Source organism: Scyliorhinus torazame, chromosome 4 (assembly GCF_047496885.1).
Source record: "Scyliorhinus torazame isolate Kashiwa2021f chromosome 4, sScyTor2.1, whole genome shotgun sequence".
NCBI classification, from domain to species: domain Eukaryota; kingdom Metazoa; phylum Chordata; class Chondrichthyes; order Carcharhiniformes; family Scyliorhinidae; genus Scyliorhinus; species Scyliorhinus torazame.
In genome coordinates this window covers 89943313-89956483 of record NC_092710.1, presented here as the reverse complement: position 1 = coordinate 89956483, position 13171 = coordinate 89943313, and the positions used below count along the sequence as shown (strand labels likewise).

The following is a 13171-nucleotide window of genomic DNA, read 5'->3' as shown; positions in this document are numbered from 1 at the left end:
AGGGTCCAGGCCCGCAATCGAGGGCTTCCGATTGGCTGTGATCTGGAGGGGGCCTACCGCCTTCCGCACGGGCCCACTGTTGGTCCCCAACATGTTGCTCCGCGTCGGCGCGGAGACGGCAACCACACTCATGCCCGGACCCGCGCCGGCCATGCAGGGCCACCTTTCGGCGCCAGAGCAGCGCGCAGCATTCCGGCGCCATGCGAGCACCCTATAAACCTGAAAATTGCTGGGCCAGGAGACCCGTGACACCGGCGATCACCACTCTGGTGTTTACGCCGGCCTCAACACTTGCCCGGAATTTCGGAGAATCCCGGTTCATGAGCAGGATTCTCCCAGCCCAGCGCTAGGCCGGAAAATCCCCGTGAACGGGCCAAGCCACCCCAACGTCGGCATGGTTGGCGCGGCACCAGTCGCGGGCCACTTGACACGCCCCCCCCCCCGCCTCCCCCACAATTCTCCGGACCGGATGGGCCAAGCGGCCGTAAGGAAAGAAAACGAGTCCCGCCGCCGCCGTTCTAACCTGCTCTGAGCCGGCGGGACCTCGGCGTTAAAGGGTCGGGTGACGGCCTGTGGGGGAGAGGGGGGGTCCGACTCTGGGAGCGGCCTCCGATGTGGCCTGGCCCGCGATCGGGGCCCACTGACCGGCGGGCCGGCCTCTCTGGCTTGGGGGCCTCCTTTACTACGCACCGGCTCCTGTAGCCATGCGCCATGTTGCGTCAGGGCCGGCGCGTTGAAGGAGGCCACTGCGCATGTGCGCGTTGGCGCCACTGTGCATGCGCGGATCCCGCGGCGCACAGTTCGTGCCAGGATCGGCAGCTGGAGCGGCGCGAACCGCTCCAGTGTCGTGCTGGCACCCTGTAGGGGCCAAAATTAGTTCTGGCAGCGGCCCGTTCACGACGTCCTAAAACGCGACAGCGTTTACGGCGCCGTGGACACTGCCGCGGGATTAGAGAATCCCGCACCTGTTGTCACTTCTGGTGATTACATTAATACAACAGAGTTTCACTAGAGCTAATAAGAATTAATGCAAATACATAATATTTCCCACCATCCAATGTCCTGAACATCCCTTCATGTGAAGCAGCGATTTAGTTGCACTTCTTTCAAATTAGTCTATTGTATTCATTGCTTATGACACAGCCTCCTCGACATTAGAGAGACCAAACAGGGTCTGGGTGGCCAATTTACAGAATACCTCCAGTCAGATACTGAGCTTGTCATTTTAATTCTCCACTTGCAGTTTGCATCGAGTTCATCCAGGTTAATCTGATCTTTTACAGAACGATGATAAAGCTGACACATCTTTCAAGCCAAAGAGAAGTTTCTTTGCTGCCAGAGACCTGTACATGTACAGACATGGCTACCCAGTAAGTGGCCATCTTACTGCTCCTTGAATTGCTCACAGTACACACTATGGATTTGGTGGAAATTTGTCAATGTCATTATTGCAAAATAATTCTGTTCTTTCGCACCCCCCCCCCCCACCCCCACACTTACACAAGCCCCCCACCCCCACACTTACACAAGCCCCCCACCCCCACACTTACGCAACCCCACCCCTCTGACCATGGGTTGTTGGTCGGCCATTTCTTGTTCTAGACACCATTGCAGAAGCATGTCAAAGAATACAAAAGAGATTTACTAGAATAATACCAGAGATGCTAAAGTGTTACCGTTTAAGTTGGCGATTTCATCAAGCTGTTGAAATTGATGAGAGCATTTGATAGGCTAAGTGGAACAAACTGGGGGAGGGTTGGGAGCAGCACATCACAGAATCAGAGAATAATACCGTGCAGAAGAGGCCCTTCGCCCATCAGGTTTGCACCAACACATGAAAAACACCTGACCTACCCACCTAATCCCATTCGCCAGCATTTGGCCCATCGCCTTGAATGTTATGATGTGCTGAGTGCTCATCCAGGTACTTTTTTAGAAAAACATTTTATAATTCTCCTTTTTCACATTTTCTACCAAACGTACACCCAACAATAAACAATAATCAGTAACGAATGTAATGTCAAACCCCATATCAATAAGAACGATCCCATCCTCCCACCAAACCCCAGACATTAGCCCGCATGTTAACATAAACAAATGACAAAAGGGAATCGGGAATCACCCATAGTCACCATTCACACACACAGCCCCCCTCCCCCCAAACCCCTAATGTTCGATGTGATCCAATTCTCGAAAATGCATAACGAATAACGCCCATGAGTTGTAGAACCCCCCCCCCATCCTTCCCCTCTGTTCAAATTTGACCTTTTCAAGCGTCAAGAATTCCAGCAGGTCCTCCCGCCACGCCAGGGCGCAGGGTGGAGAGGTTGATCTCCACCCTAACAAGATCCGCCTTTGGGCGATCAACGAGGCGAAGGCTACAACATCTGCCTCCGTGTTTCCAACCCCGGCTGATCCGACACCTCGAATATGGCCTCCCAAGGGCCCGGGTCCTGTTTCACGTGCACCACTTTAGAGATTACCCTAAAAACGTCCTTCCAGTAATCCTCTAGCTTTGGACAGGACCAAAACATATGAACGTGATTATTGGGGCCTCCCCTGCAACGTTCTCACGCATCTTCTACTCTTTCAAAGAATCGGCTCATCCTCGCCCTCGTGAGGTGTGCTCTGTATACCACCTTCAGCTGTATCAGCCCCAAACTCGCGCACGAGGTGGAGGCATTCACTCTCCGGAGCACCTCACACCAGAACCCTCCTCCACACCCCCGCCCAACTCTTCCTCCAACTTTGCCTTGATCCCTTCTAGCGCCGCCTTCTCCTCCTCCAAAATAGCTCCGTAAACCGTCGACACTACCCCCTTCTCCAGTCCCCCTGTCGTCAGCACCTCCTCCCGCAATGTGGAAGCTGGCTCTACTGGGAAACTCTGTATCTCCTTTCTGGCAAAGTCTCGAACCTGCCAATCTAAATATTTCCCCTGCTCCAGCCCATACTTCGCTTCCAGCTCCTTCAATCCCGCAAAACGACCCCAAGAAACAAATCTTTTCGTGTCCTAATTCCTTTCTCCTCCCATCTCCAAAAATTTCCATCCCACTTCCCTGGCTCAAATCTGTGGTTCCTCCGAATCGGCATTTCCCTTGACCCTGCCCCCAACCTGAAGTGCTGTCAGAACTGCCTCCAGATTCTCAATGAAGCTATTATCACCGGACTCCCTGAGTATCTCCCCGGGCCCATCGGGAGCGGCGCTGTCGCTAGCGTCTTCAATCCTGACCCCCTACCCAAACTCTCCTCCATTCTGACCCATTGGGAGTCAACCCTTCTGACCCAGCTCCGTACCTTCTCCACATTCGCCGCCCAGTAATAAAACACCAGGTTCGGAAGACCCAATGCCTGCCTTCCTCTATGTAGTAGCCCCTTTTTTAATTCTGGCCACCTTCCCTCCCCATGTGATCAAGGTAATCATCCCTTCAATCTCTCTAAAAAATGCCTTTGGCGGGAAATCGGCAGGCATTGAAAAATAAACAGAAATCGCGGCAGCACATTCATTTTAACCGCCTGTACCCGACCCGCCAGTGACAGAGGGAGACCATCCCACCTTGCCAGATCAGCTTTCACTCTGCCCACCAAACTAGAAATGTTGTACCTACGGAGCCCCCCCAATCTCGAGCAACCTGCACCCCCAGGTATCTAAAGTGAGTCCCTGCCTTGGGGAATGGCAGCCCCCCCACCCCTGCTCCCAGCCCTGGCCGAGACACCACAAAATATTCACTCTTGTCTAGATTTAATCCAAACATCTGAAGCAGCTCCAGTATCCCCCCTACTGACACACTCAGTTCCGACATGTATAATAACAAGTCATCGGCGTATAAGGACACCCTATGCTCTATCCCCACCCCGCACTGTCCCTTTCCATACCCCAAACTTCTTAATGCGATGGCCAACGGCTCAGTCGCGAATGCAAACAGCAGGGGGGGCATGGGACATCCCTGCCTAGTCCCACGGTGGAGAGGAAAGTATTCTGAACTGATGTTATTTTTGCGGACACTGACCCTCGGCTCCTTATATAATAGCTTTACCCAGCCCACAAATCTGTGTCCAATTACAAACCGCTCTAGAACTGCCATCAAGTACCCCCATTCTACCCGGTCAAACGCTTTCTCGGCGTCCAATGCCACAACCGCCTGTTTCCTTCCCCTCCGCCGGTACCATAACCACGTTTAATACCCTCCTAATGTTCAAAAAGATCTGCCTCCCTCTCACAAACCCTGTCTGATCTTCACCTATCACCTTCGGGAGGCACTCCTCTAGCCGACCTGCCAGTCAATATCTTTGCGTCCACGTTTAAAAGTGATATGGGCCTGTACGACCCACACTCCGTCGGATCCTTATCTTTCTTTTTTTATTCAAAACTCTTTTTATTGGCTTTACTCATATTTATAAACATTTGCTGTGTACATACATATATATATATTACATTTCTCTTGCCCGTGCTAATTTACTTTATTTTACAGAGGTTTGTTTTGTCCTTCATTTAACTAACTCCATGTACATTTTCCCGCCACCCCCCTCGGGTTGCGCAGTCCTTTGGTTCCCTTAGCTTACTCCTCGCTGCTGGCCTCGAACAAGTTTTGGTATAGGCTGACAAACTGCCCCCAAGTATCCAGGAAGCCTTCCTCTGACCCTCGGATGGCGTACTTAATCTTCTCCATGTGGAGAAATTCCGAGAGGTCAGTGAGCCAGTCTGCAGCTTTCGGTGGTGCTGCCGATCGCCAGCCGAGCAGGATTCTCCGGCGTGAGATGAGGGAAGTGAAAGCGAGGGCGTTGGCCCCTTTCCCCATGTGTAACTCTGGCTGCTCCGATACCCCGAAGTTTGCCACTATTGGGCATGGCTTCACCCTCACCCCCACAACCTTGGACATTGCCTCGGAGAAGGCTGTCCAGAACCCAGCAAGCTTGGGGCAAGCCCAAAACATGTGGGTATGGTTGGCTGGGCCTCTCTGGCACCGCTCACATTGGTCCTGCACCTCCGGGAAGAAGCTGCTCATTCGGGTTCTGGTCAGGTGCGCTCTGTGCACCACTTTGAGCTGCATTAGGCTTGGCCTTGCGCAGGAGGAGGTGGAGCTCACCCTGCTCAGTGCTTCGTTCCATAGTCTCCATCCCACCTCTGTCCCCAGTTCGTCGTCCTATTTTTGTCTGGTCCCGTCCAGTGGAGTCCGGGCTCTGTCCAGTAGCTGTCTGTATATTTTCCCACATAGCCCTCCCTTCTCGCTGCTTGTGGCTATCAGGACCTCTAGTAGTGTGCTTTCTGAGGCCCTGGGGTACCCTACTGTCTCTTTGCGGAGGAAGTGCTTTATTCGGAGGTGTCTCAATTCCTGTCCTTTTGCTAATTTCCACTTCCTCGTCAGTTTGTCCAGCGTCGCCAGTCTGCGCCCCACGTAGAAGTCACCGACCGTCAATGTGCCCCCGTCCCGCCTCCATCCTTTGAAGGTGGTATCTAGCATGGCTGGGGGGAGTTTGTGATTGCCGCAGATGGGGGCACTGGGTGACGTTTTGGTTTTCCCGAAGTGCTGTCTCAACTGGGTCCATGTTCACAGTGTGGCTGCTACCACTGGGCTCGTTGTGTACCTTGTTGAGGAGGATGGGAGTGCTGCTGTTGCCAGGGCCCGGAGGGTCGTTCCTTTACAGGATGCCTCCTCCGTTTGTACCCAACCTGTGTCGGGTTCTTGTACCCATCCCCTCACACTTTCTGCCGTTGCTGCCCAGTGGTAGTATTGGAGGTTCGGTAAAGCCTTTGACTTTTCCTCTTTGCAATGTCGGTTTGGGAATTCTCGGGTTCTTACCCCCTCCACACAAACACCTTGATTAGACTGTCTATGTTTTGGAAAAAGGCCTTGGGGATGAAGATCGGGATGGATCTAAACAGGAAGAGGACCCTTGGCAGTACGTTCATCTTGATTGTCCGCACTCTTCCCGGCAGGGAGAGTGGGAGTGAGCCCCACCGTTGAAGGTCTTTTCTTACTTCCTCCACCAGGCAGGTCAGGTTCCACTTGTGGATCTGTGTCCAGTCTCTGCCTATTTGGATCCCCAGGTAACGGAACCTGTTCTGGGCCGTTTTAAATAGGAGCCCCTTCACCTCTGTCCCTCCCCCTTTTGGGTTCACTGGGAATGCCTCACTTTTGCCCAGGTTAAGTTTGTAGCCCGAGAAGGTTCCAAACTCTTCCAGTATTTGCAGTATTGCCTTCAGTCCCTCCTGTGGCTTCGAGACATAGAGGCGCAGGTCATCTGCATAAAGTGAAACTCTGTGCTCTCTGTCTCCTCCGGATTCCCTTCCAGCTTTTTGCGTCCCGTAGGGCCATCGCCAGGTGTTCGATCGCGAGCGCGAACAAGAGTGGGGACAAGGGGCAGCCCTGTCTTGTTCCTCTCTGTAGCTGGAAGTATTTAGAGCTGGTGGTGTTAGTTCGGACACTCGCTCTGGGAGTGTTGTAAAGGAGCCTCACCCAGGCAGTGAATCCCGCTCCTAGCCCAAACCGTTCCAGTATCTCAAGGAGGTAGTTCCATTCGACTCTGTCGAAGGCCTTTCCCAGGGAGACGATCACCTCTGGTGTTCTCTCCCCGGGGGGGGGTGCGGGGGCGGGGGGGTCATTATCACATTCAGCAACCGCCTGATATTCGCTGTGAGCTGCCTGCCCTTGACAAAGTCCGTTTGGTCCTCTGCGACCACCTCTGGTACACAGCCTTCCAGCCAGGACCGTTGCGAGTATTTTCGCATCCACGTTCAGCAGTGAAATGGGTCTGTATGATCCACATTCCCTCGGGCTTTTATCTTTTTTTGGGTAGCAATGAGATTGTGGCCTGCGCTAGCGTAGGGGGTAGGGTGCCCCCTGCCAGTGAGTCCGCACACATGTCCCTTGGGTGTGGGGCCAGGACTGGTGCAAATATTTTGTAGAAGTCCGCTGGGAGCCCATCGGGTCCCGGTGCCTTCCCCGCCTGCATGGAGCTGCATGGAGCATGATTTCTCCCAGGTCTATTGGTGCTTCCAGCTCCCCCGGTCTGTCCTCCCCCACCACTGGTAGTTCCAGTCTGTCTAGGAACTGTTTCATTCCCGCGCCCCTGTTGGGGTTCTCGGAGGTGTACAGTCCCCGATAGAAGGTCTCAAAAGACCGATTGACCTCCTTTGGCTCTGTTACCAGTCTGCTTCTGCTATCCTTAACCTGTGCTATTTCCCTCGTGGCTGCCTGCTTTCTCAGCTGGTGAGCCAGTAGGCGGCCAGCCTTATCTCCGTGTTCGTAGAAGGTCCCCCCCCATTTTGGTTGTTACTAACGTAATCGCCTATGGCCCGCGATATTGTTTGGCAGAAGGCCTTGTCGGCCAAGAGGTCCGTGTCTAGCCTTCACGTGGGGCGCTGGGCCCGGCCTGTCTCCAACCTCACATCCATATAGTGTGGAGCGTGGTCGGAGATGACGATCGCGGATTAGTCCGTTCCCGTTATCCCTGAAAGCACCGATTTCCCCACTGCAAAGAAGTCGATCCGTGTGTCTATCTTGTGCACTGCGAAGAGAACGAGAACTCCTTTTCTCCTGGGTGCAGGAGCCTCCATGGGTCCACCGCCCCCATCTGTTCCATGAAGGCCCCTAGCTCCCTAGCCATGCCAGACTTTTCCCCCGTTCTGGGGTTTGATCTGTCGGTCAGTGGGCCCTGTACGCAGTTAAAGTCGCCCCCCATGATCAGTCGGTGTGTGTCACGGTCAGGGATTTCCGCCATGGTCTTCTTTATGAATTCTGAGTCGTCCCAGTTGGGAGCGTACACATTTACCAGTACGACCGGTGCCCCTTCCAGGACACCGCTGACCATGACGTACCGTCCCCCTGGATCCGTAACTGTCTTGGTTTCCGTAAACCTCGTCCTCTCCCCCCCCCCGCCCCCAGCCCTCGTCCCGTAGCATGAGTGGTATGTCTGTCCCACCCAGTCCTTCCTGACCAGCAGTCGGTCCTTCTCCCTCAGGTGCGACTCTTGTAGGTAGATTATGTCTGCTTTCAGGCTTCTTAGGTGAGCGAAGACTCTGGATCTTTTCACTGGGCCGTTGAGTCCCCTTACGTTCCAGGTAACAATCCTGGTGGGGGGTTTCTGACCCCCCGGTCCTGCAGGATCTCCCATACTTACATGGTGGACGCACCCCTGCACTTCAGGTTTCCCTTTGCTAGAGGGCCGCCAGAATGGCCAGGGTCGCCGCTCTCACCACGAGGTCGGACCCCAGTGCTCCGGGGTTTCCCTTTGTCCAGGGGCAATGTGTGTGTGTACGCCACGTGGGTGCGCCCCTGCACTCCGGGGTCTCCCTTCGCCTGATGCCCTCCCGAGTGGCTGTTTGTGGCACCCTCTTGGTTCCTCGCCCTGCTCCATGCCTGCCGAGGTACTGCTTTGCTATCTCACCTTTCCCTTTACTTCCCTTTTGTTCTGCATGCTTCCTTCGACTCCTTGCCCCCCTCCCCTCCTTGTGCTAGGCACTCCCTCTCTCCTGAGAGGCACGCTGTGGCCCTCCTTCCTTCCTGCCCTCCCATGCTGGCCCTCATCGCTAATACAGTGGTCCTCCTCCCAGTATTCGCCCAGTTCTGGCCCTGTTTAACCTTCCTCCTACTGGCCTTTGTCTCGCTCTCCTGTCTACTTTTCTCACCCTCATTTCACTCGCTCCAATCTCCCCGTCTGTCCTCCGCTCTTTTCCGGGTTTTCCCTTCCTTTTCCATCCCCGTGTCATTCATCTGCTCCTCCCCCAGTTTGTTCGCTCGAACAATCTCATCAGCCGCTGCTGGGGTGTTAAAATACAGCTCTTGCCCCGGAAATGTTACCCAGAGTTTGGCCGGGAATAACATCCCACATTTCACCTTGCTTTTGTGCAGTGCTGATTTCGCCTTGTTGAACTCAGGCCTTGTTGAACTCAGCCCTTGTTTTGGCCAGGTCCGCCCCAGTGTCCTGATACACCCTTCTGGTCTTCCCTTCCCACGTGCTCTATTTCGTGGGCTCTGCCGGACCCACTTTAGGATTTTCTCCCGGTCTTGGAACCGGTGCAGCTTTGCGATAATCGCTCTGGGCTGTTCCCGGCTTTGGGCTTGGGTCGGAGCAACAGGGCGTCTATTTCTGGTGGGTTTGGGAATACCTCCTTCCCCACTAGCTTGCCCATCATTTGGGTGATGTGGTCTGTTGGGTCTCTACCCTCCCTCCCCTCTGGCAGACCCACTATTCCAATGTTCTGCCGTGTGGACCTATTTTCCTGGTCCTCCACTTTCCTCTTGGGCTCCCCTGGGCCGTTACTAACCTTTTGACCTCGGCTTCTCGGGTTATCACCCTGTCGCTCTGGTCCGAGGCGGCCCTCTCCAACTCCAGAATCGTATTTTTCTGCGCCTTCACTTTCCTTTCCAGGCCTTTGATGGTCTGCTGTATTTTGTGCGTCGTCTCCGCCAGCGCCTCCTTCACCATTGCTTGGAGCTCCGACCAGAGTGCCTTCTTTATGCTGGGCGCTGCGTCCTGCTCCCGCTCCGCTGTTTGTTCCGCCATCCTTTTCCCTTTCAGACTCGCTTGAACCTCCGTCTCGTTTTGTTGGGCTGCCTGTCTGCGCATCCGCCGCTCCTGTGCTTTCCCCTCACCGTTGCTGCTTGCGTGTCGCTGTCCCTTTGCTTTAGGGGGGTGGGGGGTTGTAATTGGTTCCCTTGCCTCCCCTCTCTTTTCTTTTCTCTTTTTTCTTCCCCTTCTCCTTCTGCTCCTATGTTCACTTCTCTCTTTCACTGGGTCAGGGCGGGTCGCGGGAGAAGTTTTGTGTTCTGGATGGGAGTCCCCCTTTGTCTCACCGCTCACCACGTGGTCGCCACTGGTCCGTGGGGGGGATCGCTCTCTCTCCTGGTCGCTGGCTCTGATCCCGAGCACTTTCGTCTCCAGCTCCGCGGAGGGGGGGGGTCGCCGCTCCTCCTCTTCTGCCACTCCTCTTCTGCCGCCGCCCTCTCCTGCTGTGATCAGGGAGGTTCGCGCTCTTAGGCGCACGTTCAATTCGGAGAACGGGACGCAACTCGGATCCTTATCTTTCTTGAGTAACAGCGAAATCGATGCCTGCCCCAAAGTTTGTGGTAATATCCCTTCCCTATTGCCTCCTCAAACATCCCCACCATCAGCTGTACCAGCTTATTTTTGAATTTTTTATAATATTCCATCGGAAACCCATCCGGCCCTGCCACCTTTCCTGACTGCATCCTCCCAATCGCATTATTTACCTCCTGCTCCACTATCGCCCCCTCTAATGTAGCCCTGTGCCCCTCCCCTAACCTCGGGTACTCCAGCCCATCTAGATATTCCTGCATCTCCCGGCCTCCCCTAGGTGGCTCTGACCTATGCAATCTCTCATAGATTTCCTTAAAGACCTTGTTAATCTGATCTAGAGCTACCACCAACTTCCCTGCCCTGTCCCGCACCTGGACAATTTCCCTTGCCGCAGCCTCCCTACGGAGCTGACCCACCAACATACCTTCTCTCCATGCCTTCCTGGTAGATAGTCGGTCAAAGCTCACCTGGAGTTCCTTCCTCTTTTCCAACTGCGCTGGGTCCCTATCTTCTGCATACCTCCTGTCTACCTCCAGCATCTCATCTATTACCGTCTGCCGCTCCAACCTCTCCTCTTTGTCCACCCTGGCCTTGAACAAGATCACCTCACCCCTCACCACCGCCTTTAAAGCCTCCCAAAGCCTTTAAGCTTTTAAAGCCTTTGGCACCTCACCCGTGAGGTTAAAACCTATATATTCCTCGATTACTTTTTCAATTTTGTCACAGGACCCCGTCCCCCAACAGTCCCGCATCTAACTTCCACCCTGGTCTCTGTACAATCCCCTTCTCCAGAACCATATCCACCCAATGCGGAGCATGATCTGACACTGCAATTGCCGAGTATTCCGACCCCTTAACCCCAGCCAGCAGTGCCTTCCCCACCATGAAAAGGTCAATCCGCGAGTATACCTTATGGACTGCTGAGCAAAACGAGTACTCCCGTTCCCTCGGGTGCAGAAACCTCCAAGGGTCCACCCCTCCCATTTCCACCAATAACCCCCCTCCACCCCCACCCCTCCCGGACGGGACCGGCGAGCGCGGCCGTGATCTGTCCAATTTTGGCTCTTGCACCAAGTTCCAGGCCCCTCCCCCCACTATCAGTTTGTGTGTGTCCAGGTCGGGGATGGTCCCGCACACCTTCGCGAATCCCACATCGTCCCAATTGGGACCATATACATTAACAGCGCCACTAATCTCCCATCCAGCGCCACTGTCACAATTACATATCTACCCCCCTGATCTGCCACCACCTTCTCCATCTGGAAGCGTACTCTTTTGCTGACTATTACTGCTGCCCCTCGAACCCTTCCGTCATATCTAGAGTGAAACACCTGACTAGCCCAGCCCACCTTCAGTCTCACCTGGTCCTTCACCCTCAGGTGAGTCTCCTGCAGCATTGCTGCATCGGCTTTCAAACTTTTAAAATGCGCAAGCACCCTTGACTGGGCAGCTCAGCCCCCTCGCATTCCACGTGATTATCCTAACTGGGCGTCTCTCACCCCCCCCCCCCCCCACCCTTCTTATCCACCATCATCATACCACCGGGCCCTGCCCCAAAAGCCTGACCCTGCCCCATAAGCCTGACCCGTCCGTTTCCATTATTAACATTGAACCCCTTCCCAGAATCCCCCCCTGCACTTCCCCTGGAGACAATCTCACCCAGTATCGATCCTCTTTTTCCACCCCCCTCCCTCCCCCAGTTGCTCGCCTCGTAGGCCCTTCGAAACCTGCTAACCAGGCTCCAATGTCCGCAGCCCTCCTCTCTCCTCACCTCCGTCACGCGCCGACTTTCGTTAGTTAGCGCGGGTAATCCCCCTCTCCCCCAAAAAGGCATACTGTCCCCTCCCACCCAGTCCCAGAAGAAAAAGAAAAACCATCTAACCCATGCAATTCAATGAAATAACATATAACCGTTGCAACAACAACAAAAAAGAAGCAAAAATGCCAATCAAACCAAACAAAAACTTAAACTCTATAACAATGTGAAGTCAAGTAAGTTACAATACAGGTCAATGAAAAGAATTCCAGCTCCCCAATCACAGTCTACTGTTACTCTATTTATTTATCTCGGTGAATCACAAGCCTATCCCTTATATTGATCAAATGACCACACAACCAGTAGTTAGTTCAAAATATGGTTTACTTACATACACAAGAGTTATCTCAACATGCATACACAATACTACTATGAGGTAAACTACACCTATCAGCTACAAAAGCCTATACTTAACTTCAGGGCAACCGGCACTGTGCAAATGGATAATGCCTTTATCTGGATTTCACTTGGCTGGTTCGAAGAAAGTGGCTCTGTCTCTGCTGGGCTCATCCGTCAGGTAGCGATCGTTGGTCTTGAACTTAGCTGGCTGTTCCTGCTGCAATTGGGTTGGCACAGGCCGGATCCAAAAGAGACAGAACACATGGCTGTGTCCTCTTTTATCCCTTTGGGATTTCACGCTCTTTGGGGCGGTCCTTAACCTTGGACCCAATAGTTCGACAGGGCTCTGATCACTCTTTTCGATTTTGGCCAATAAAGGGGGGGGGGGTTGCCTTGGTAGCTGGGCGGGTCCTCAGCGGTCATTAACCTTGGCAGTTGTGCTTTCTGAGCAAGGGAGTGGCGCCGATCAGTCTGTGACTGTACCGGTTGCTTGATTGGAGTTCTATTGTCCTGGGAAAATGGGCCATTGAAATGTAGTCGAGCGGGGGTTTCGGTCAGGTCTGGTTACCTGTGTTTTAGATACACATAGACAGTGTATCTGTCGTGAGTCCTGGGTTGGCCATAATTCCCATGGTCCTTTGCAGGTGGCCATCTTAGATGGCTACACCACAATTTCTCTTCCAGCTCCACTCCTCACTTCTGTCCCAAGCCTTCTGCCTTCATGAACCGTTTCAAAATAGAAATCTTTGGCGTTGTACGTCACCCTCCGCTTTGCAGGGTAACCATACCAAATCGCAGTCCCTTGTTGTACAGTGCTGCCTTCACTCGGCTGAACACCGCTCGTCTCTTTGCCAACCCCACCGTCAAGTCCTGGTAAATGCGACTGCTTCACCTAGTTTAACACCTTCTCCTTCATGTGGTATTTCTGGAAGCAGATAATTACTGCTCTCAGTGGCTCATTTACTTTGGGTTTCGGCC

At 53.7% G+C, this 13171-nt stretch overlaps 1 protein-coding gene across 2 annotated transcripts in view; it reads left to right on the top strand.

The window, feature by feature from the left end:
• LOC140410344 (opioid growth factor receptor-like protein 1) overlaps nucleotides 1–13171 on the top strand; it is an 88133-nt gene that overhangs the window by 47417 nt on the left and 27545 nt on the right. The window contains exon 2 of one of the 2 annotated variants that reach the window (XM_072498351.1): nucleotides 1284–1370. The exons of the other annotated variant lie outside the window; for it this stretch is intronic. Within the exon in view, the coding sequence (XP_072354452.1) occupies nucleotides 1284–1370 (87 nt within the window). The remainder of the gene's footprint in view (nucleotides 1–1283; nucleotides 1371–13171) is intronic. 2 annotated transcript variants of the gene reach the window in all.